This window comes from Rana temporaria, chromosome 2, assembly GCF_905171775.1.
Source record: "Rana temporaria chromosome 2, aRanTem1.1, whole genome shotgun sequence".
NCBI lineage: Eukaryota > Metazoa > Chordata > Amphibia > Anura > Ranidae > Rana > Rana temporaria.
In genome coordinates, this window is record NC_053490.1 from 95,702,118 (window position 1) to 95,728,307 (window position 26,190).

A 26,190-nucleotide genomic window follows, 5' to 3' on the forward strand; every position below is an offset into this window, starting at 1 on the left:
CGATCGGCAGTCACAGAGCCAGGGACATGGATGTCTGTGTGTAAACACAGACATCCACGTCATGTCAGGGAGAGGAGACCGATTCTGTGTCCCCTTGTACATAGGGACACAGATCAGTCACATCCCCCAGTTAGTCCCCTCCCCCCCACAGTAAGAATCACTCCCAGGAAACACATTTAACCCCTTCCTCGCCCCTAGTGTTAACCCCTTCCCTGCCAGTCACATGTATACAGTAATCAATGCATATTTATAGCACTGTTTGCTGTATAAATGTGAATGGTCCCAAAATGCTGTCAAAAGTGTCTGATGTGTCCGCCGCAATATCGCAGTCCTGACACAAATCACAGATAACCGGCATTACTAGTATAATTTTTTTTTTTTTTAAATGTCATAAATCTATCCCCTATTTTGTAGGCGCTATAACTTTTGCGCAAACCAATCAATATACGCTTATTGCATTTTTTTTTACCAAAAATATGAAGAAGAATACGTATCGCCTAAACTGAGAATTTTTTTTTTTTTTTTTAATAATTGGAAGATTTATTATAGCTAAAAGTAAAAAATAGTGTTTTTTTGGGGGGTTTTTTTTTCAAAATTGACAGCTTTTTTTGTTTATAGCGCAAAAAGAAAAAAAAACGCAGAGGTGATCATTCACCATTTAAATACAGTGTTGTATGACCGCACAATTGTCATTCAAAGTGCGTCAGTGCCGAAAGCTGAAAATTGGTCTGGGCAGGAGGGGGTTTAAGTGCCCAGTAAGGAAGTGGTTAAAACAGCAAGATGAAGAAAGGGTGTCCATTTTCTTAGGACACTAGCAAACACTGGAACTTCAGAAGGGGGTTATACCTTGGGCTGGCCGCCATTTTTTTTATTTATTTTTTTGCTAGTGTCCAATTTTGCTGTAGAAGCAATAAAACCAGAATGTTACCGACTGTTTTCCTCAATGGACAAGAAAGAAAACATTTGTACAATATCACTATACATTCCCATTTATGTGCAACAAGTCAACACTTACTTTGCCAAATTAGCGAAGACTAGAGATTCCCGAAGGGAGAGTGGCATGTCACTGATCATTTTACTTGTGACAGGCTTCTTTAAGTCAACAATTAGAGTATTGTTCTCTTTCCTGAAGACTCTCATTTGCACACTTCTGTTATTTATCATCTTGAGGATTTCTTTTCTAATATCCTTGGTCCATCTTCCATCCTGAGAAAAAATTAAATATGAAACATATTTAACAAAATACACCCGAACTGAATCGCATTTAGTTTTCCAAAGAGCTGTGTAACGCAATAACTACCAAGTTTTGAATTTTGTTTTTATATAAAAATAGTATTTTTGTACTTTATATATCTTGTTCTTTGGAGTTTATTAAGGGAGAATTCAGAGACCTAAAAGTAGTATTTTGACAAAAAAAAGTCTCAAAATAACCCCTCAAACTCCTAACATTCCTCAGATTTCAAGAAAAGCAGTACAGTGGAAGCTCAGATTGCGAGTAACACGGTTAACGAGCGTTTCACAATACGAGCACTGTATTTTAAAAAATTCTGACTCGGATTGTGAGTGTTGTCTTGCAAAACTAGCAGGATTCAAGCCAAAACGGTGTGCAGTAACGCATTTGGCATGAGGTGGGGGGGGGGGGGGGGGGCGCCGGAGCAGAGCACCTCAGAAATACTCTGTTCCCGAACCTGAGGTTTTCCATATTCAGCCGAGCTGTCCTAAAGCCTTTCTGGGCGTTTCCGAGGCTTTCCGGTGTCCCGTCCCCCCACCTCTGGCCACATGCAGTATTGCATGCCATTGAAGTCAATGCGAAACTAATCATTTTAATTCCATTGACTTCCATGGGGAAACTCGCTTTGATATGCAAGTAATTTGGATTACGAGCATTCTCCTGGAACGAATTATGCTTGAAATCCGAGGTTCCACTGTACTAGGAATACAAATCACAAAAAGAGGGGTAGGATGTGTGTGAAAAAGTAAACCACCGCCGAAACAGAGGCTCTGGACATCAAGAATGCCCCGTGTAGCATCACAGACGTATAGAAGGCCTTGGACCAACTGGTCGGCCAGTCTAACAAATTAAGGAGGGAGCTGGTGCTCCTCCATAGTCTGGTGCAAAACATTGCCCATTCAGAGTGTCAGACACCAAGGTTGTGGCCACAACAGGTCGCAATGCATACCACAGCATGGCAAACATGGAGGGGGTCAGCGCCTCGGACCTCCTATCAGTAAGGTCCCTGAAGGCAGGGGTCCCTTCTATAGGGAGAGCAGCCACTCCCCTTGTCAACCGGGCACCGGGGGGCCACAACCTGAGAAGTGTTTTTTTTTTAACTCTCAAAAGGGGGAAACCCCAGGCGCTGCGGACTAAAGACTTCTGCGGCATTTCCCATTTTTTATTAACCACTTAAGTACCTTGGCTGTTTTTCAGATTTGGCGTTTACAAGACTAAAACTGTTTTTTTTGCTAGAAAATAAATTAAAAGCCCCAAACATATATTTTTTTTAACACCCTAGAGAATAAAATGGCGGTCATTGCAATACTTTTTGTCACACCGTATTTGCGCAGCGGTCTTACAAGCGCACTTTTTTTAGGAAAAAAATCACGTTTTTTAATTAAAAACCAAGACAACAATAAAGTTAGCCCAATTTTTTTTATATATTGTAAAATATAATGTTATGCCGAGTAAAATGATACCCAACATATCACGTTTCAAAATTGTGCCCACTCTTGGAATGGCGTCAAACTTTTACCCTTAAAAATCTCCATAGGCGACGTTTAAAAAATTCTATAGGTTGCATCTTTTGAGCCACAGAGGAGGTCTAGGGCTAGAATTATTGCTCTTGCTCGAACGATCATGATGATACCTCACTTATGTGGTTTGAGCACTGTTTTCATATGCGGGCGCTACTCACGTATGCTTTCGCTTCTGCGCGCAAGCTCGTCTTATTTATTTTTATTTAGTTTATTAATTTTTACACTGAAAAAAAAAATGGATCACTTTTATTCCTATTACAAAGAATGTAAACATCCCTTGTAATATAAAAAAGCATTACAGGTCCTCTAAAATAGGAGATCTGGGGTCAAAAAGACCTCAGATCTCATATTTTGACTTAAATGCAAAGAAGAAAAAAAAGGGGGGGGGGGGGGGTTTTGAGAAAATGACAAGAAAATATTGCTTTAAGAAGCATGGGCGGAAGTGACGCCCTGCTATGAGGACGGGTGGGGGCCCATCTTGCCCTCACTCGTATCCCAGCCAAGCAGGACCTGATCGCCATCGCCGCTACCGACGGCTCCCGTAAGCGTCAGACGCTTCATATTTAGACAAAATAAAAAAAAAACTAAAATATATTACAATACAGTTTACAACTCCTTAAGTGTAGTGGCTGCATTAGCTGTCTTTATTGACTGGTTGCCGATCAGACGCCACAGTTCTACGGCGGCAGGTCGGCTCTCCTGCGCGAGAGCCTGTAGCTCTACGTTGGTAGGCGAAGCAGCCACTAGGGGCGCATGCGCCCCCGCTCGCTCCTGACTCCCACGCGCGTGCCCGGCGGTCGCGATCACCGTCGGGCACCCACGATCGCTCGTTACAGAGCGAGAACCGGGAGCTGTGTGTTTAAACACACAGCTCCCGGTCCTGTCAGGGGAGAAATGCCTGACCGTCTGTTCATACAATGTATGAACAGCGATCAGTCATTTCCCCTAGTGAGTCCACCCCCCCTACAGTTAGAACACACCCAGGGAACAAACTTAACCCCTTCCCCGCCCCCTAGTGTTAACCCCTTCCCTGCCAGTGGCAATTGTATAGAAATCAATGCATTTTTATAGCACTGATCGCTATAAAAATGCCAATGATCCCAAAAATGTGTCAAAAGTGTCCGAAGTGATCGCCGCCATTACTAGTAAAAAAAAAATATTAATAAAAATGCCATAAAACTACTCCCTATTTTGTAAACGCTATAACTTTTGCGCAAACCAATAAACGCTTATTGCGTTTTTTTTTTTTTTACGAAAAATATGTAGAAGAATACGTATCGGCCTAAACTGAGGGGAAAAAAATGGAGATGAGTTACTTACCGGTAACGTCCTTTTCCAGGAGTCTTTCAGCACAGTCACCTTAGAGAGATCCCGGCTCCTCCCCTCTCAGGAACACCGCCTTCAATAGAGCATTTAATCCTCATCCTCCCACTGGCCCTTCAGTTTTTCACGAGCACCTCCGGCCAACTGGGGAGACACAAGAACACGTCATACAAAACAAACATTTTAGTCTTACCTGACTGTCTTATGTGAGGAGTCCTCAGACGTCCAGTACCTGGGTGGGAACCGGTGCTGTCCTAAAAGACTCCTGGAAAAGGACGTTACCGGTAAGTAACTCCATTTTTCCCTGGATCGTCTTTCAGGACAGCCACCTTAGAGAGGATAAGCGAGCACCTTACCTTAAGGTGAGACTACTGCTTGCAGAACTTTACGACCAAAGGCCTGGTCTTTGGCTGACAACAGGTCCAATCTGTAGTGCTTGACAAACGTGTTGAAAATGGACCACGTTGCCCATGTTTGCTCTGGAGAAGCACCAGCCCATTCCGCTTGTAAAGTTGTCGCTTCTCTAGTGGAATGTGCCCCGATTCCATCTGGGGGCTCTGACCCCCCCTATCACATAAGCCTGAACAATAGCCGATTTAAGCCATCTGGCTATAGTTCGTCTGGAGGCTCTGGATCCCTTCCTAGACCCCTAAAATAACACAAAAAGGGAATCAGACTTCCTAAATTGTCTAGTGCATTCTAAATACTGAAGGATGCACCTCCTAACATCCAAAGTATGAAATGTACGTTCTTGTTCCCTCACAGGATTCAAACAGAAAGTAGGCAAGATGATTTCTTGGCCTCTATGAAATTTTGAAGCCACCTTTGGCAAGAAGGCCGGATCTGTTTTAAAAATCACCCGATCCGGAAAAATTTGAAAATAAGGAGCCCTAATAGAAAGGGCTTCGAGTTCACTTACTCGCCTTGCCGTGGTAATTGCCACCAAAAATGCAGTTTTGAGGGTAATTAATTTCAAAGAACAGGACCTCAACGGCTCAAAAGGTTCCTTTGTAAGGGCCTGCAAAACTAAAGAAAGGTCCCACACTGGAAGAGAAGAGGTTCTAACTGGCCTCTGTCTACTTAGACCTTTAAAGAATCTCACTATCAAAGGGTCTAACGCTAGCTGTTTCTCTAGAAAAACGCTCAACGATGAAACCTGTCCTTTCAATGTGCTAAGCGCTAAACCTTTGTCTGCTCCCGACTGTAGGAATTCTAGCACTGCCACTGAACTGTGTACGTCAAAGGAGCCTTCTGAGCACCAGCTATTAAACCGTTTCCATACTTTACAATAGATGTTTGAGTCTCCACTTTCCTACAATTTCGGAGAGTGGTGATCAGACGATCAGAAAAGCCCCTGCCCCTCAACAATGCCTCCTCAGAAGCCAAGCCGCCAGGCTCCACCTGTCCACATGAGGGCAGCAGATTGGACCTTGAGTGAGAAGGTTGCTCTGGACCGGAAGAATCCACAGAGGTTCTACTGCCAGGTTTTTTAGAATGGAGAACCACGGTCTCCTGGACCAATAAGGGGCAGTCAAAATGAGGATCGTATTCTCCCCTTGAAACTTCCTCAACACTGCAGGGATCAGCACCGGAGGGGGAAAAGCATAGCACTTTGAAAATGCCCATGTCTGAGCCAGTGCATCTATTCCCAGCGCCCCGTCCCATCTGTTCAGGGAAAAGAAAAGATCTGCCTTGGTGTTTTATTTTGAGGCAAAGAGGTCTATGCATGGCACCCCCCATCTCTGGACAACCATGTTGAATACCTCCTGGTTTAAGACCCAGTCGCCTTCCCTCAGAGTTGTTCTGCTGAGGAAGTCCGCTGTCTGGTTCTGATCTCCCTTCAAGTGAGTTGCAGACAGAGACAGTACATTGGGCTCGGCCCATCTAAGGATGGCTTCTGTCAGAAGCCACAGGGAGCAACTTTTTGTACCCCCCTGCCTGTGGATGTAAGCTACCGCAGGGGAATTGTCCGAACGAACTCGCACATGTTGCCCCTGAAGTTCCCCTTGAAAGGATCTGAGTGCTAGTTCTACTGCTTTCAGCTTCCTCCAGTTGGAGGACCTTTGAACGTCTTCTTTCCTCCAGGTACCCTGTACCCATCTGAGACCCAAGTGCGTTCCCCAACCTGATCCGCTGGCATCGCATCGGTTGTGACCGTCTTGGCTACTGGCAGAATCCACTCGAGACCCTGGGACAGATTTGCTCCCTTTCTCCACCACCAGAGGGACCTGATTTGGGATGGAGATCAAGGCATCCAAAGAGCTCTGACTGTGGTCCCAGACCTTCAGAATGAATAGCTGAAGAGGACGAAAGTGCAGTCCCGCCCAATGAACTGCTGGAAGTTTGGATGTCAGTAATCCCAAGCCTGACATGGCCTCCCTGACCGAAACCTGACAGCTGCCCTGCAAACGTAACATGGCCTTGTCTACCTTTAGGACCTTCTCTGAGGGAAGAAAGACCCTTTGGCTCTTTGAGTCCACCACATAGCCCAGGAAGGTGACTCTCTGGGATGGGACTAAACTGGACTTCTCCAGGTTTAAGAGCCATCCTAAATTTTCCAGGATGTCTCTTGCTACCTGAAGGTCCCGAACCAACTGTTCCGCTGAAGGTGCAAACAGGAGAAGATCGTCTAGATATGCGACTATTGAGAGTCCCCTGAGTCGCAGGAATGCCAGGACTTCTACCATCACCTTTGTGAAGATGCGGGGGGAAGATGATAGCCTGAAAGGGAGCGCTCTGAACTGCCAATGAAGTACCTTTTTCCCAGTCCTTACTGCTAGCCTTAGGAACTTTTGATTGTCTCTGCTATGGGAATGTGTAGGTACGCATCTTTTAAATTGATCGATGCCATAAAGCAGTTCGGTGGGAGGAGCGCTCTGACCGAATAGATCGAGTACATTCTGAATCTCCTGTAAGTGACGGAGACATTCAGAGGCTTTAGATTCAGGATGAGCCTGAATTTTCCCGACGGCTTGCAGACCACAAAAATGTGGGAGTAAAAGCCTCTGCCTGTCTCTGGAGTTGGAACCTGGACAATCACCTCCTGTTCTTCCAACTCCTGTAAGGAGGAAAGGAGAGCGGAGGCTTTTTCCGCACACACTGGTAGGTTGGTGACTAAGAGCCTGAGTGGTGGGGGATTTAAAACTCCAACCTGTAACCCCGTCTGATGATCCCCAAAAGAAAATTGATTGGAGGTGATCATCTCCCACTGTGGAAGGAAGGCCCCAACCTTCCTCCCACCGTTACTCTGTCACTGGGTCTTTTTGGGCTGTTCAGGAGGGCAAAAAAATCGCCGCCCCACGCCCTTTCCTCTTTTGTCCCCAGACTTTCTTCTGGTGACCTGTTTTAGGGGCTTCGGATTTCCTGTGAAATTGGAACTTCTTTTTTGCCTGTTGCCCATATTTCCTTTTAATGGGAAAGGCTTTTTTTTTGTCGGCCGTCCTATCCAGGACGGCTTCCAGGCCAGGCCAAAACAATAAGTCTCCTGTGAGAGGTATACCACAGAGCTTAATTTTGGATGCACTGTCCCCCTGCCACGTTTTAAGCCACAAGGCTCTCCTTGCTGAGTTGGTCAGGGCTGAAGATCTTGCGGACATCCGCACTGACTCTGCCGAGGCGTCTGCCAGATAGGCCACCCCCTTAAGTAGCGTGGGAAACGAAGCAAGGATAGTCTCCTTCGCTGTTCCTGCTTCAATGTGCGCCTTAATTTGAGTGAGCCAGAACTCCATATTGCGGGCCACCACTGTGGCCGCCATAGCGGGCTTAAGGTTCGTCTGACGAGTCCCAGGATTTTTTCAAAAGGGAATCCATCCTTTTATCCATGGGGTCAGAGAGCACCCCCATATCCTCGAATACCAGATCTGTATGTCTGGACACCTGGGAAAAGGCTGCATCTAGTTTGGGAGTTTTATTCCAGACTAAATTATCCTCCCCCGCAAAAGGAAATCTTTTCAGTGCATTGGAGAAAAAAGGTTTCCTTTCCGGATCTTGCCATTCTTTTTTAATGCCATTGACCAACAGGTCATGGACTGGAAAAACTTTTTTTCTGTTCTTCCAAGCCCCTGTATATTTGATCATGTAATGACAACACTTTCTTTTCCTCCTGGATACCTAGAGTGGTGTGGATGGCATCTAAGAGCTCTTCCACCTCCTCTAGTGAAAGTTTGTACCTTGAGTATTTTGTGGACTCCCCGTTCACCCCCTGAGAATCTGAAATGGCGCTGCCAGCTTCTTCCTCAATTTCCTCTGCCAGACCCTCCGGTTTCTCACCACTACTAGGGAGAAAATCCGTTAAGTCGGGTGAAACGACCTGCTGCGCTGGTGGGGGATTGCTTTGGGGCTGGGGCAACTGAAAAGAGGAAAAAAGAGCTTGGAAAGACTGAAAAGCACTAGAAAGCTCCTTAACTGACGCCGCCAGATACACCCCCTGTTCTGCTGTCTGTTCTCTTAATAGTCCCTCAATACAACGCCTACAGAGTGTTTTTGACCAGGATTCCCCTAGTGTTGTTCTGCACACAGGGCACTTCCTCTTAGAGTCATGGGCTGATTTACTTGAGGCTTTCTGAAAGAGAAGCGAGAGAGACAGCAGTACATTAACTGGGTCCCACCAGCGTTACTCACAGGGATCACCAGGAGTGCCCCCCCAGGACCAACCACCACCAGGGTCCCAGAAACTCCTCTCCCCACCGACCAACAGGAAGGGAACACCCGCGGAGCTATCGGGGAACAGGCAGGTGAATACCACCCCAGGGTTCCGCTTACCTGCGACTGGCTGGTGCTTTCATCAGATGGAGCTGTCTTTGAGACCTCTGCCTCCGACATTGCTGCTTAGCGGAACGGTGGTCCGTGGTCTCCCTGATGCTGACATGTCAGACTGGAGAGACAGCACCAGCCAGAGTGCCTGGTCTGCTTTCCTAGGCCGCGTCCGGAACCGGAAGACACGGCCTCGTGTAACTGTCCCGCCCCCAACCGGAACGGACGTCGCCCGTCATCCGGTCCAGCAAGCTCCACGCTGGCTGCAATGCAGGAGGGACCTGGGACAGCCCACATCGCCACCCTAGGCAGAAGAAAGACGGACCTCCCAGCTTACTCTTTTCCACAAAGAAACACTGGAAACGCACACGCGACGCTACAGGTAACCGACCCTCTAGCCGGCTTGAGCGCCAAATTTAAATAAACAATTTTTAAGGCAGAAGATCCCCATCTTCACAAACGCCCAAACGCTGCCTCAGCTTCCCCAGCCATCGGCTCCTGGTTCCACAGCAGTGTCTCCCCACCGGAGTAAACACCATAACTGAAGGGCCAGTGGGAGGATGAGGATTAAATACTCTATTGAAGGCGGTGTTTCCTGAGAGGGGAGGAGCCGGGATCTCTCTAAGGTGGCTGTCCTGAAAGACGATCCAGGGAAAAATCGTTTTTTTATATTTTTTTTTTTCAAAATTGTCACTCTATTTTTGTTTATAGCGCAAAAACAAAAAACCGCAGAGGTGATCAAATACCACCAAAAGAAACCTTTATTTGTGTGGAAAAAAGGACGCCAATTTTGTCGCACAATTGTCAGTTAAAGCGATGCAGTGCCGAATCGCAAAAAGTGCTCTGGTCTTTGACCAGCAATATGGTCCGGGGGTTAAGTGGGTAAAGGAGTTGTAAAGGAAAAAAGAAAGTAAAGTTAGACTTACCGGTAACTTGTTTTCCATGAGTCTTTCAGGACAGCACCTTGAGAGCGTGGCTCCACCCACTTGACAGGAAACACACCTCCACCAAACTTCTTAAAAGGGAGGCTCCTTCCACTTATCAGTAGTAGTATAGAAACCTCCGGCCCAAGCTGGAACACATAATCAGTGTCTGGTTAGTCACAGCATAATATTCAAAATAATAGGGGCGGGTTGCTGCTGTCCTGAAAGACTCATGGAAAACAAGTTACCGGTAAGTCCAACTTGATTTTTCCCTTATCGTCTTTCAGGACAGCACCTTGAGAGGATAACAGAGACTTACCCACTTAGGGAGGGACCACAGCCTGCAAGACCTTTCTGCCAAAAGCCTGATTGCTTGCTTGCTGACAGAAGACCCAGTCTGTGATGGACGAACGTAAGGTAACTTGACCACATAGCCGCCTTGCAGATCTGATCTGGGGTTGCACCAGCTATTTCCCATGTAGTGGCCTGAGCTCTAGTAGAGTGTGCTCTAATTCCCAATGGGGGAGATAGCCCTGCTTGGGAGTAGGCTTCCAGATTAGCGTTTTTTAGCCATCTAGCTATTGACCCATTAGATGCTTGGTGGTCCTTTTCAACTGAAAAAAGTATGAACAAGGAGTCTGAAGATCGAAAATCCTTGGTCACTTCAAGGAAATGTAGTAAGGTTCTTCTCACATCCAACATGTGGAATTGGTATAAAGGAAGAGCGAAGGAGAGCGGGACTTTAAATGAAGTGTGTGCGGGAAAAGCTTGAAATGGTAAATGATGATTGAAGTAGATTATGATCATTTACTACTTTCATATAATGTATCATACATAACTATATTACATTATTGAAGAAGATCATAATTGTACAGTATTAAATACTTATATAGATAGATTCAAATTCATGTCAACAAAAAGACAAAGATAAGGTTAAAATACATAGACTTTTATGGAAAGCTTAAAGCAGTTCAGAACAAAAATCGGGATATACAGACACAAAATGCAATATGGGGTATTGTAGTAACATATACAGGGAGTGCAGAATTATTAGGCAAATGAGTATTTTGACCACATCATCCTCTTTATGCATGTTGTCTTACTCCAAGCTGTATAGGCTCGAAAGCCTACTACCAATTAAGCATATTAGGTGATGTGCATCTCTGTAATGAGAAGGTGTGTGGTCTAATGACATCAACACCCTATATCAGGTGTGCATAATTATTAGTCAACTTCCTTTCCTTTGGCAAAATGGGTCAAAAGAAGGACTTGACAGGCTCAGAAAAGTCAAAAATAGTGAGATATCTTGCAGAGGGATGCAGCACTCTTAAAATTGCAAAGCTTCTGAAGCGTGATCATCGAACAATCAAGCGCTTCATTCAAAATAGTCAACCGGGTCGCAAGAAGCGTGTGGAAAAACCAAGGCGCAAAATAACTGCCTGTGAACTGAGAAAAGTCAAGCGTGCAGCTGCCAAGATGCCACTTGCCACCAGTTTGGCCATATTTCAGAGCTGCAACATCACTGGAGTGCCCAAAAGCACAAGGTGTGCAATACTCAGAGACATGGCCAAGGTAAGAAAGGCTGAAAGACGACCACCACTGAACAAGACACACAAGCTGAAACGTCAAGACTGGGCCAAGAAATGTATATTTGTGAATGTTGAGATGTTATATTGGTTTCACTGGTAAAAATAAATAATTGAAATGGGTATATATATTTTTTTGTTAAGTTGCCTAATAATTATGCACAGTAATAGTCACCTGCACACACAGATACCCCCCTAAAATAGCTAAAACTAAAAACAAACTAAAAACTACTTCCAAAAATATTCAGCTTTGATATTAATGAGTTTTTTGGGTTCATTGAGAACATGGTTATTGTTCAATAATAAAATTAATCCTCAAAAATACAACTTGCCTAATAATTCTGCACTCCCTGTAGTTGGAGCATGACGTTGTTAGCTCTACGCGTTCACGACTAAGTCGCTAATCAGGAGCAAAGATGCATTGTGCCTCTGTAAAGATAAAAGCACAAATTAGGCTGGTTCAGGGCATCTGACATTCTGGGGACTGTGAACAATCAAAGTCCCAGATGGTACTTACCAGGGTATTCCCATGTAGCTGGCATGGAAGTCGAGCCCAAACAGACACCAATAGGTGTAGATCCTGCCAGGGACTGAGGCAGGGTGCTGAACGGCAGACAGCTCCCCACACACAGAGGCGCACACACAGGATGGACAGGCATCAGGCATGAAGTAATATATGGACTGCAAGTGAGCAAGCTTTTCCCGCACACACTTAAAGTCCCGCTCTCCTTCGCTCTTCCTTTATACAAATAACAGGGATGGAGGTAATTGACTGCGTAATTTCCTCATATAAAAGTCCCACTAAACTCTCCGCTTTTAAATTAACCAAATGAGGAACGGAAGAGTGTGTTTTGGGACTCTATAGTAAAAATATGCATTTGCATATATAATTTATTGTAATTAATATTTCCCTTTTTTTTTTTAGTTTTTTTTTCTCGATACCTTTCGTTATTTCATTTTTTTTTCCCCCCCCTTTGCCTATTAGTCCTGAGCTCATATGTCTACTATGGGTTTGATTATTATACTTGGTTTTGGATTTTTGGCTTCTCCAGGTCATCTGTCATTCTACACGGGTCCCATTTGTTGTTTCTGGCTATGGGGGTTCTTGTCCCTGCCCCCTGCTGGCTTTGCTCATGTTCGAGGGCTGTGATACCTACCCTCCTCTCACACCATTTTGATGCGTGGATGTGTGGGCGGGCACTGCGCGTCGACATCACGCCCTCTTTGCCGCACATGGAGCTTGTCTCCTTGCAGCGTCTATGACAGCTACGAGAGATGTGGGTAGTTATTGGCGCCAAACCACCGTGTGGCTCTTCCGCTTTGGGGTGGGCGCCTCCCCTCCCAATTTCCTCGCGTGCGTGAGGTAGGCGGGGTGTTTCGGACGGCGGCGCCTATATATGGGGCCCTGCCTTTGGGTGTTTCAGGCATGTGGCTCATTGCACTTCATAGCATACACGCATCATTATTGACTCTACAGGTAACTTTTTTTTCTCATTTTCCACAATATTCTTCACTGACACGCACTCAGCTTTACACCAATTCCTTTCCTTTTTATGTACCTTTGTTTCCCTCTTTTTTTCTTTTAGTTTCGAACACTAATTGTCCAGCAATTTGCACTTCACTTTCTTCTCACTTGCAGGAATTATCTTGCATCCTATGCATTAAGGTAAAAAAAAAAAAAACATCTGACAGCACCGCCCCCCACAAAAAAGGTTTACCTACCTCCCCGTTCGAAAGTCCCGGGCGCGTGCTTGTCATCTTGTTCAGTTCCCAGCCTGGCCGTTGATTGGCTAGGCTGGGCGGATTGATGGCAGCGCAGCCATTGGCTGGCGCTGCTGTCAATCACAGCGGATGATGCGGCGCGCCGGGGTCGAGTGATACAGTCGGCGGCTATGCCCGCCGCTGTATCACGGGAGCGTGCTCGCAAACGTTTTCCACCATGCGAGGGAGCTCGCATGAACGTGGAAAGCTTTTGCGAGGAGGAGCCGAGACAGCCGCCGAGGGACCCCAGAAGACAGGATTCGGGGCCACTCAATGCAAAACGAACTGCACAGCGTAGGTAAGTATAACATGTTTGTTTTTTTTTTTGTTTTTTTTATTCTGCCTTTAGTGTTCCTTTAAGGTTTGGAATATTGGACAAAAAAAAGGGTCAGAAATAAGATCAGCGAGATGGAACCATGCAGTGTGTCAAATCTCACGAGGATAGATGCAGGCAGAGTGCGATGAAATCTTATTGTGTGGATTATAACAAATTGCATGGCTTTTTGCTGCACAGCCAGGATCCATGCATCTTGTTATAATCCACACTAAGATTTCATCGCACTCTGCCTGCATCTATCCTGGTGAGATTTTACACACTGCATGGTTCCATCTCTCTGCTGATCTTATTTCTGACCCCTTTTTTTGTCCAATATTCCAAACCTTAATGGAACAATGACACTACTTTCACCTTTTTAAAGGGCCAGACTTTTTAAAGGTCAAGACCCTGTATAACATACTTTTTATTATTTCTTTTCTCATAATTTATGGCTACACGCATCATACTTGGGCTGGGCCTCACCAGAGATTCATCCAACCAGACATGCCCAGTTCATCCATATGTGTAAATATCATCATATGATGAAAAAATAAATATTATTGTTTACACCAATGTTAAGAATCCCTGAAGAAGGAATTTGCATATGGTTTATGAATTAACCTAACCCTCTACCTCCGAAACATGTTGGGTTTTATCCGACCTTGTTTGTTTTGATTTATTTGTCAGCATTCGGGTGTGGATTTCTATATATTGGTGAATTCACTTTGTATGACAATTGTTTTGTTTTAAATGATTTTTTTTAAATTTTTGGTATATTGTGATTATCATTATTTATACTAAAACGTATCTATTTTTATATATATTTTTTGACGATTCCATCCCATTATTACAATCCGTACCATCCCAGGGGCTTTTTCTCTCCTATAAATTTCCAAATATAGCTGGGATGTGATTGTGATTCCTTGGAATTGCATAACTGATTCAGCTTCATTATTTTTTCTTTAGACAGAACAGGAAGTGAGCATTTCTCAGAAGAAATAAGGACATTTAAAAGCAAAATCGAATGACGAGGACTGCACTAAGGTAAAGGAAGCTATTTAGGGAAGAAAATGTTTTTCTTTACAACCCCTTTAAGGTTTTCTTTTATTTTAACCTGGTGATGCCAGCAAGTCTGTTCTATTTTAACTTCAGACAAATTGGAATTTAGCGGGTTGAGACAAACAATTTATGAGGGGGTTACATACAATATGCATTTACAGTATTTTTATGTAATAACGGTTATAAATTCTTAAAAAGTGTTAACTGGAGTTTAAAATTAAAGAAAAACGTTCCCTCCTAGGGACACTTTTCATGTTTAGATCTGTTCAGGGTTCCAGAGCAGCAGCAGTTAAATAGCTTGTTTAGCCTTATACCTCAGCAATCCGACAACACTGATCTGAATACACTGAGTATCGGAGAAGGGGCAGGACACAGTGAACACAGCACCTCCAAGCTTTGTAATGCCCACATTTTAAACTTCAGCAAGAATCAGCAAGAAGGGGGGGGGGGGGGTCGTAATTGTATTTTTAATTCACAGCACTGATATGAAAAGGGACATGCACTATGTGCACAGGATCCCCAGGGGGATTTAACCACTTCAGCCCCAGACCATTTGGCTGCCAAATGACCGGGACACTTTTTGGGATTCGGGACTGCGTTGCTTTAACTGACAATTGCGCGGTCGTGCGACGTGGCTCCCAAACAAAATTGACGACCTTTATTTCCCACAAATAGAGCTTTCTTTTGGTGGTATTTGATCACCTCTGCAGTTTTTATTCTTTGCGCTATAAAGAAAAATAGAGCGACAATTTTGAAGGAAAAAAAGCAATATTTTCTACTTTTTGATATAAGTTTCACAAAAGACATGCAAGAAAAAAAAAAATTTCTTTTCCTCGTATACGTATTCTACATATTTTTGCTATAAAAAAAAAAACTAAAAATCGCAATAAGCGTATATTGATTGGTCTGCGCAAAATATATGGCGTCTACAAAATAGGGGCTAGTTTTATGCCATTTTTATTGTTACTTTTTTTTACTAGTTATTGTGGCGATCTGCGTTTTTTATCGTGACTGCGTCATAATGGCGGACTGTTGGGGCTATTTTGAGACCATTCACATTTATAAAGCGATCACTGCTATAAAAATGCACCGATTACTGTATAAATGTGACTGGCAGAGAAGGGGTTAACCAGTAGGGGGCGGGGAAGGGTGCGTGTCCTAGGGAGTGATTCTAAGGCCCCATACACACGAGAGGATTTATCCGTGAATACGGTCTAGCGGACCGTTTCCGCGGGTAAATCCTCTCAAGGATTTGAGCGGATATCCATGCGATGGAGTGTACTCACCATCGCATTGAAATCCGCGCCAAAATCCTCTGGCGATGACGTGTCGTCGCCGCGATTATGACGCGGCGACGTGCGCGACGCTGTCATATAAGGAATTCCACGCATGCGTCAAATCATTACGACGCATGCGGGGGATCCCTTCGGACGGATGGATCCAGTGAGTCTGTACAGACCAGCGGATCCATCCGTTGGGATGGATTCCAGCGGATAGATTTGATAGCATGTCAGCAAATATTTATCTGCTGGAATCCATCCCAGGGTATAAATATCCGCGGAAATAGATCCGCTGGAGTGTACACACCATAGGATCTATCCGCTGAAACCCATTCGCTGGGATTTTTCAGCGGATGGATTCTATCGTGTGTATGGGGCCAATCTGTAAGGGAGCGTGGCTTAATGTGACACGTTACTGATCGCTGCTCCCGATGAGAGGGCGCAGACGATCAGTGTTGTGTCACTAGACAGAACAGGGAGATGCCTTGTTTACAAAGGCATCCCCCCGTTCTGCCGTTCCGTAACTCGATCGCGGGACACAGACGGACAGTGTCCGCGGGTACCGCGGGCATGGTCATGGAGACGTCACGGTCCCGCTAGGCGGCAGATTCAAAGCAACGTATATATACGTTGCTTTGCCTGCCTGTGCCATTCTGCCGATGTATAAGTGTGTGAGGCAAACGGTTAAAGTGGAGTTTCCATCCCAATTTTTTTTTTTTCATTATTGTGCTCATTAGACCTAAAAAAAGAAAAAAAAATGTTTTACTCATCTGGAAATGCCTGTTGCTATGCAGTCCCACTAATTCTGCCTTTGGAATCACCTAGAATCCTGACATCTCCCTCTAATGCTCCTGGGAAATGTGTGTCATCATTTCCCAGGATGCAGTGCGCTACCCAATTATCTTTCCCCATCCAAGACTTCCAGGAAGTGCTTGTGGGCTTCACAATGCCCACAAGCAAAATGACAACGGTGTGGACATAGTTTTATAAACTATCTTTTTTGAATAACTATGCGGAGCGGATTGTAAAATAGTAAGTGACCGGATTTATATTATAAAAACCCATGATGAAAGGACATACATTTAAAAAATGCCAATTGTGGTTGGAACCCCGCTTTAATAACTTTATTTCTGGAATGTTATTTTTACTTTGATAGTCAAATCAAATTTGCTAGTGCATCCAAACTATTCTCCCTACAGGTAGAAAACGTTGCTGTCCAAGTGTGGCTCCATTGCTTCCCCATGAAGTGAAGGCACTTGCCAAATCAACAGGTAAAAGGTTGAAAAAGCTATAAAAAGAAAACACCGGGATAACATTTAGGGACTGGAGAAACTGCTATATACTGTATATACTCGAGTATAACCCAAGTTTTTCAGCACTTTTTTGGTGCTGAAAATGCCCCCCTCGGCTTATACTCGCGCCTAATCTCCAGGACTTTGGGGACCTGGTACTGGCCGGCCGTAGGTCCCCTGGACATACAGCCCCACTCTTCCTCTACAAGTGTGCAAAGTTTGTTGTCCGGGGGAACTACGGCCGGGGAGCACCGATTTTTTCCATAGACACCAATGTTAAACGGTAATTTCTCTGGTAAATGGGGACCCAGTACTGGCCAGCTGTAGGTACCCTGGACCGGAAACTTGGCACACACGTAGCCTCAGTACTCCTCTACAAGTGTGCAAAGTTTGCTGTTTGGGGGAACTACAGCCGGGGAGCACCAATTTTTCAATCCCGGGCACCCCTTCTATATACTCCCATGTTAAACGTAAGTCTAGTCATGGGCACAGTGAGGCATGCAGATGGACACCCTAGGCTTATACTCGAGTCAATACGTTTTCCCAGTTTTTGTGGTAAAACTAGGTGCCTCAGCTTATACTCGAGTATATACAGTATTTAAGATTTGTTTTTGGCTTATGATACGGATATTTAACAATAAATATGTCTTCAAAATTAAATTTTCCATTACATTCAACATGAAGTAAAACCTCCAACACTGCTGCAACATTAGGAACAATGTAACTTACTGGACTTTGAGGAATAATATCCAGTGAACAATGGACTGCAAAAGGAGGCATTGTCCTTAACCACTCCAATTCAAATGAGTTCAATTTTGTCAAAATACAGCATAAATCATTTACTTCACTTAGACAACTGGAAACCGGATCACCTTTCTTCAAACAGGCTCCTGCAAATCTACAGAAATATAAAACTTATTATGGGAGAAATACACTTTGAATAGATAACCAACATGTCAAATATCCTCTGTCAGCCAAAGAGGGCCGCTAGGGAGCCAAAGTATGTGTAGCAGTGAGAAGGGAAGGCCTTGATTCCAATGTCAAAGCCCAGGTTCACACAATTGTGTTTGAAAATGCATATGCATACAGTGGGGAAATTATTTGTTCCCCTGCAAATTTTGTAAGTTTGCCCAATTACACAGAAATAAAGGGTCCATCATTTCTATCATAGATGTATTTTCAATGAGAGACAATATCAACCAAAAATCCAGTAAAAAAACATGATACAGATGTTATAAAGTGAGTTTCTGTTCTGTGAGTAAAATAAGAATTATTATTTAACCACTTAACCCCCGGACCATATTGCTGGTCAAAGACCAGAGCACATTTTGCAATTCGGCACTGCGTCGCTTTAACTGACAATTGCGCAGCTGTGCGACGTGGCTCCCAAACAAAATTGGCGTCCTTTTATTTCCCACAAATAGAGATTTCTTTTGGTGGTATTTGATCACATTTGCGGTTTTTGTGCTATAAACAAAAATAGAGCGACAATTTTGAAAAAAAATAATATTTTTTACTTTTTACCATAATAAATATCCCCTAAAAATATATATATATAAAAAAAAAAAAAAAAAATTCCTCAGTTTAGGCCGATACATATTTTTCGTAAAAAAAAAAAAGAAAATCGCAATAAACGTTTATTGATCGGTTTGCGCAAAAGTTATAGCGTTTACAATATAGGGGGAAGTTTTATAGCATTATTATTAATATTTTTCTTTTTTTACTAGTAATGGCGGCGATCAGCGATTCACTAGTGGCTGCATCGAGAGCCCGACGTATAGCTACGGGCTCTCGCTCGGCAAGTAGTTAAATCAGATTTTTTTTATTTTTACCAAATATATTTTTATTTAAATGATTTTAGAGTAAAAATTGTATCCAAAGATAGTTTTCTATTTAACCACTTAAGGACTGCCCGCCGTCGTTACAAGTCGGTACTTTGCCGCTAAATAGCTGCCTTAACCCCAGTAATTTTAAAACATTCGCTGGTCCTCTTTCAGATAAAAGTGGTCTAAGCACCGGATTCGCTGTGAGATCCCTTAATGGGGGTAGGGTATTTTTTTTTTTATTGCGTTTTTGTGTAAAAATTTAATCCGAGTTATTTTTGGCCCCCAGATCTCACATTTAAGAGGTCCCTTCATGCTGTTTTTTTTTCTATTACAAGGGATGTTTACAAAATTTGTAATAGGAATAAAAGTAACCCAAAATATTTTGCGTGCAGAAGTAAAAGGCATACACAAGTCGAACCCACATATGTAAACTGTTTAAACAACACATGCAAGGTATCACTGCGATCGTTCGAGCGAGAGCAATAACTAGCAATAGACCTCCTCTGTAACTCAAAACATTTTTTAACATCGCCAATGGAGACAAAGTGCCAGTGTTTGACGCCAATTCATGAGCGGTGCAATTTTGAAGCATGATATGTTCGGTATCAATTTACTTGGCGTAACATTCTTTCACAATATATAAAAAAAATGGGTTAACTTTACTTTTGTCTTATTTTTTTTTCATTCAAAAAAGTGTTTTTTCCAAAGAAATTGTACTTCTAAGACCACTGTGCAAATACGGTGTGATAAAGTATTGCAACAACCGCCTTTTTATTCCCTAGGGTGTTTGTTGGTTCCAAGTAATATTCTAGCAAAAAAAAATAAAATAATAATTTTGTAACTTTTAAACAAATCTCAAAAAGAAGGCTTGGTACTTAATCACTTCCGGATCGGCTGCACGACTATATATGTCGGCACATTGAAGCTGGATATCTGTTATGGCAGCAGCTAGCTGCCATAACCTAGATATCCTCATCTTCAGGCAGCGGTCCGGTTTACGATAATGGTGGTCTCTGCGGCGGATTCGCCACAAGATCACCATTATCTGTGGGGGGGGGGGGGGGGGACAGACGCTCTCCCATGCGCTAGGTTGCTTACCAGAGCCAGCAGAAGCAGCGGAGGCGATCGGGACCTGTCTGTGGTTGGTTATGGAGACACGTGAGGGGAAGATGGCCCCCACCTGTCTCCATACCGTAGCAGGGCAGAAGTCCATAGCGCTTAAAGGGGCTTTTTTTTTTTTCATTTTATTCACATTACAATTTTTTTTCTTGCATTTTAGTCAAAATATGACATCTGATGTCTTTTTGACCCCAGATCTCATATTTAAGAGGACCTGTCATGCTTTTTTTTTAGAGCTGTTACTGATCAAAATGTTTGTGTTCGATTAATCAATTTTTTTTTTTTAATCGATTAATCGACTAATTTCGATTAATTATAACGCACATACAGATCCAACTACTTTTAGCTGATCTCCTTGCAGGCTGATTCCCAGTGCAGCTACCAACCACTGGAAAAATGGATAGCAGGATACAAAAAACACACAAAGGCCGCGCTCAATGGAAATAGCATTAAAACTTTTAGTCTTCAAGTAGGTAACAAAATAAATATTGCCCTGGAGATAAAATCGATACCAAACGGTAGCAAAAGCAGTCATAAAAACATGTAGTTAAGTATGATACTGGTATAAAAATGTGTACAACAATGTCACTGCTTGATCCAGATGAGGAGAGGTTAACATCAGTCCGTCGGCACGTAGATGTCCCGTGAAGGGAACCATCACAACTCCCAGTGGATGGTTGTAGAATCCCAGGTTGATAGAGGGAAGTGTAACAGCCCTTGCGTGTGGCAGATAGCAAGGTCCCGCCGGCATGCAGATATGAAGGCACAGCAAAGAAGCCCTTCAGATGGACACGGCAAGCTCTGCCGGTGTCCATGATGTCACCGGATCTCAGACGGAACTCCCTGAAGGCCCGGAAGCTGGTGGAGAGGTGAGTACCAATCAAAAGAATTTTGATCGATCAAAAAAAAATGAAAGATTAATCAATGAATTAATAGTTAATTCCCACAGCCCTACTTTTTTTACATTCCTTGTAAGAGGAATAAAAGTTACCAAAATCTTTATTTTTTAAAACAGTGTGAAAATAAAAGTAAAATAAATAAGAAAAAAAAAAATGTTAAAGCGCCCCACCCCCGTTAAAAAAAAGTATTTAAAAAAATAATAATCTGTGTGTAGCAGTCCCCCTTTATCTAGCGATGTACACAAGCGCATCAGCGGTCCAGCTCTCCCTCCTGATTGGTTTAGACACAGCGTTGGCTCCCACTGCTATCAAAGTCAGTTAGCAAATAAGGAGAGAGAGGGGGGGCAGGTTAGAACCATGACGCCGTCTCTGAATGGACACACCAAGCAGTGGCTTGGCTGCCCCCATAGCAAGCCGCTTGCTGTGGGGGCACTCGACGGGAGGGAGGGACCAGAAGCACCGAAGAGGGCCCAAGAAGAAGAGGATCGGGGCTGCTCTGTGCAAAACAACTTAACAAAGTAGTTAAGAATAACATGTTTGTTAAAAATAGACTTTACAATTGCTTTAAATACTTAAGGACCAAGCCTCTTTTTGAGATCTGTACAAGATAAAAATCATGTTTTTTTTTTTTTTTTTTGCTAGAAAATTTGACAATATACCTTTTTTTTTCAGACACCCTAGAGAATAAAATGGCGGTCCCCGCAATACTTTGTCACACCATATTTGCGCAGCGGTCTTACAAAGCTTATTTTAATAAAAAAAAAAAAAAAAGAGAAAAACAATTCTTAGCCTATTTTATATTCTGAAAGAGAATGTTACACCAAGTAAATTGATACCCAACATGTCATGCTTCAAAATTGTGGCCGCTCGTGGAAACCCTGCAAACCCTGCAAACTTTGACGCTTAAAATCGCCAAAGGCGATGTTTAAAATTACAGAGGAGGTTTAACCACCGTTTTCATATGTGTTGACGTCTGCGCGCGAGCTCGGTGGGACTAGGCGCTATTAAAAAAAAAATCCTATTTATGTTACTTTTTTATTTTTACACTGTCCATTTAAAAAAAAAAAAATGTTGGTCACTTTTATTCCTATTACAAGGGATCCCTTGTAATAGAAAAAAAAGCATGACAGGATCTCTTTAATTTGAGACCTGGGGTCAAAAAGACCTCAGATTTCACATTTACACTTAACCACTTACCGAGCACCGCACGACTATATATGTCGGCACTTTGAAGAGGGATATCTCGGTAACGGCAGCATCTGCTGCCATATGCGAGGTAGCCGTCTTTTCAGGTGGCGGTTCGGTTAACGATAATGGTGGTATCTGCGGTAGAATCACCGCAAGATCACCGTTAACAGCGGCGTGAGAGGGGCCCCCCTCCCGCGCCCTCCACAGTTTACCAGAGCCGTCGGTAGCGGAGGAGGCAACGTCAAAATGTCACTTCCGCCCATAGCTCTTAAAGGGCCATTTTATTTTTTGTAAAATGTTTTACTTTTTTTGCATTTTAGTCTACATATGACATCTGAGGTCTTTTTGACTCCAGATCTCATATTTAAGATGACCAGTCATGCTTTTTTTTTCTATTACAGGGGATGTTTACATTCCTTGTAATAGGAATAAACATGACAATTTTGTTAATTTTTTTTAAAAACAGTGTAAAAATAAAATCAAGTAAAATAAATAAGAAAAAATATATATTTTATCTAAAAGTGCCCTGTTCCAACGAGTTTGCGCGCAGAAGCGAACACATACGAGAGCAGCGCCGCATATGAAAACGGTGTTCAAACCACACGAGGCATCGCCGCGATCGTTAGAGTGAGAGCAATAATTCTAGCCCTAGACCTCCTCTGTAACTCAAAACATGCAACCTGTAGAATTTTGTAAACGTCGCCTATGGAGATTAAGGGTAAAAAAGTTTGACGCCATTCCACGAGCGGGCGCAATTTTGAAGCGTGACATGTTGGGTATCAATTACACGTCGTAACATTATCTTTCACAATATAAAATACAATTGTGCAAATATGGTGTGACAAAAAGAATTGCAATTACCGCCATTGGATTCTCTAGGGCAGGAGTCTCCAAACTATGGCCCTCCAGTTGTTCAGAAACTACAATTCCCATCATGCCTAGCTATGTCTGTGAATGTCAGAGTTTTACAATGCCTCATGGTAGGTGTAGTTCCGCAACAGCTGGAGCGCCGTAGTTTGGAGATCCCTGCTCTAGGGTGTTAGAAAAAAAATATACATAATGTTTGGGGGTTCCAAGTAATTTTCTAACAAAAAAAAAACCTGTAAATAGAGTCTGAAAAATAGGCTCGGGGCTGAAGTGGTTAAAGAGTTACAAAACTCAATAATATGAAAATAGTTCATCTGCCCCCCCACAGCTTATAAATCTTTTTACATAAAAATACTGCCACTAAAAACCTTTTTGGATAATCTGTATACCACGGTTATAGGATAAACTGCACAGTTTCTCCAGTGCTGAGAATTCAGGAAGGAGGAGATTTTCACTGCAGCTTGTATACACCCCGACATGTGTGATGTCAATATTTGACCTGGCTATCTGAGAACAAAAAAACATTCTCTGTAGTATAAAAGACTACTGAGCATGTGCAGGTCGGCTACTCTGCCTGTGTTAGCGGGTCTTCCCTAGATAGACAGTGCAGAAGGGAATGATCTACAGGTGAAACTTGAACAATTTGAATTTCATGCAAAAGTTCATTTATTTCACCAATGCAACTTAAAAGGTGAAATATATGAGATAGACTCATTACATGCAAAGCAAGGTAGTGCAAGCCGTGATTTATCATAATTGTGAGGGTTATGGCTTACAGCTCATGAAATCCCCAAATCCACAATCTCAGCAAATTTTAATATTGTGAAAAAGTTGCAATGTTCTAGGCTCATAGTGTCCCACTCTAATAAGTTAATTAAGGCATAAAACCTACAAAGGGTTCCTGAGCCTTTAAATGGTCTCTCAGTCTGGTTCAGAAGGAATCACAGTCATGGAAAGACTGCTGACCTGACAGTTGTGCAGAAAACCATCATTGACACCCTCCATGAGGAGGGAAAGCCTCAAAAAGGTAATTGCAAAAGAAGTTGGATGTTCCCAAAGTGCTGTTTCAAAGCACATTAATAGAAAGTTATGTGTAAGGGAAAAGTGTGAAAGAAAAAGATGCACAAGCAGCAGGGATGACCACAGCCTGGAGAGGAGTGTCAGGAAAGGGCCATTCAAAAGTGTTGGGGACTTTCACAAGGAGTGGACTACATCAAGAGCCACCACACACAGACAGATCCTGGAAATGGGATTTAAATGTCATTCCTCTTGTAAAGCCACTCCTGAAGAACAAACATCAGAAGCGTCTTACCTGGGCTAAAGAAAAACAGACATGGCCTGTTGCTCAGTGGTCCCAAATCCTCTTTTCTGATTAGAACAAATTTTGCATCTCATTTGGAAACCAAGGACCCAGAGTATGGAGGAAGAATGGAGAGGCACAAAAGTCCAGTGTGAAGTTTCCACAGTCTGTGTTGATTTGGAGAGCCATGTCATCTGCTGATGTTGGTCCACTGTGCTTTATTAAGTCCAGGGTCAACGAAGACGAGCTATATGGGGATGCTGACTTAATTTTTCAGAAGGACTTGGCACCTGCCCACACTGCCAAAAGAACCAAAACCCGTTCAATGACCGTTGGATTACAGTGCTTGATTGGCCAGCAAACTCACATGACCTGAACCCCATAGAGAATCTATGGGACATTGCCAAGAGAAAGATGAGAGACATGAGACCGAACAATGCAGAAGAGCTGAAGGCCACTATTGAAGCATCTTTGTCTTCCATAACACCTCAGCAGTGCCACAGGCTGATGGCTTCCATGCCACGCCGCATTGAAGCAGTAATTGCTGCAAAAGGGGCCCAAACCAAGTACATATGCATGCTTATACTTTTCAGACGTCCGATATTGTTCTATGTACAATCCTTGTTTTATTGATTGCATGCAATTCTAATTTTCTGAGATTGTGGATTTGGGGTTTTCGTGAGCTGTAAGCCAAAATCAACACAATTATGACAAATCACGGCTTGAACTATCTTGATTTGCATGTAATGAGTTTATCTCATATATTTGTTTCACCTTTTAAGTTGCATTAGTGAAATAAATGAACTTTTGCACGATATTCCAATTTTTCGAGTTCCACCTGTATACATACAGGATAAAACAGCATTATTACAAAATTCAGAAGATTAACCCCTTAAAGCCGAATTCCACCCATTTAAAAGTCACCCGCTACAAAAAGTGTAGCTGCTGACACTTACCTGAATTACGGTCAAGCCATGTGGGTGCAGGAAGCCTCGCTCCTCTCCCACTCCTCTGCGGAGTCGGCATTCTAACTGTGGGCACCCGGCTGTGTCTTCAGACGGGCGTGTACTGCGCGTGCTGCGATACCCGCTCCTCCCCCTAAAAAAAAATGACATTCCAAATGTGGCATGTCAGGGGGTCACCTGCACTTAAAGAGGAAGTTCCATTTTGGACGGAACTCCACTTTAAGTTCCACAGTGCGTATAACAAACATGCTATGCTGCATACAGACAGATTTTACTGTTGTGGGGTTAGTAACACATTGAATGCAATTTAAAAAACAATCCCCTTTAAGAACATTTGGCGAAAGTTGTTTAAAATTATACCGGGGGTTATAGCAGCTATCTGCTGCCATAGCAACGTCATTACATGTTTAACCACTTAACGACCCCTTCACGCCGATATACGTCGGCAGAATGGCACGGCTGGGCACATCAACGTATATGTACGTTGTCCTTTAAGCACAGCTGCGGGGTCACGGGCGCGCGCCCGTGACCCGGTCCAAAGCTCCGTGACCGCGGGACTCGCGGACCCGATCGCCGCTGGAGTCCCGCGATCGGTCCCCGGAGCTGAAGAACGGGGAAAGCCGTGTGTAAACACGGCTTCCCCGTTCTTCACTGTGGCGGCAGCATCGATCGTGTCATCCCTTTTATAGGGGGACACAATCGATGACGTCACACCTACAGCCACACCCTCCTACAGTTGTAAACACACTTCAGGTCACACATAACCCCATCAGTGCCCCCTGTGGTTAACTCCCAAACTGCAATTGTCATTTTCACAATAAACAATGCATTTTAACCACTAGAGTACCGGGCCACCGTCAAATGACGGCTCCACGGTTACTCTGAAAATTCAACAGGACGTCATATGACGTCGTGTATTCTTGCGGCCACTGGGGGGCGCGCGAGCGCGCCGGCAGCCGCGCGCGCCCGGCGCGTCCCCG

The 26,190-nt window shown here is 43.6% G+C and overlaps 1 protein-coding gene across 1 annotated transcript in view; it reads right to left on the minus strand.

The window, feature by feature from the left end:
- Positions 1-26,190, minus strand: part of RNF17 (ring finger protein 17) — a 720,374-nt gene that overhangs the window by 434,420 nt on the left and 259,764 nt on the right. Inside the window, exons 15-16 of the mRNA XM_040339329.1 lie at positions 17,776-17,944; positions 1,016-1,206 (exon numbers count right to left, since the gene is read on the minus strand). Coding sequence (XP_040195263.1) covers positions 1,016-1,206; positions 17,776-17,944 — 360 coding nt within the window. The remainder of the gene's footprint in view (positions 1-1,015; positions 1,207-17,775; positions 17,945-26,190) is intronic.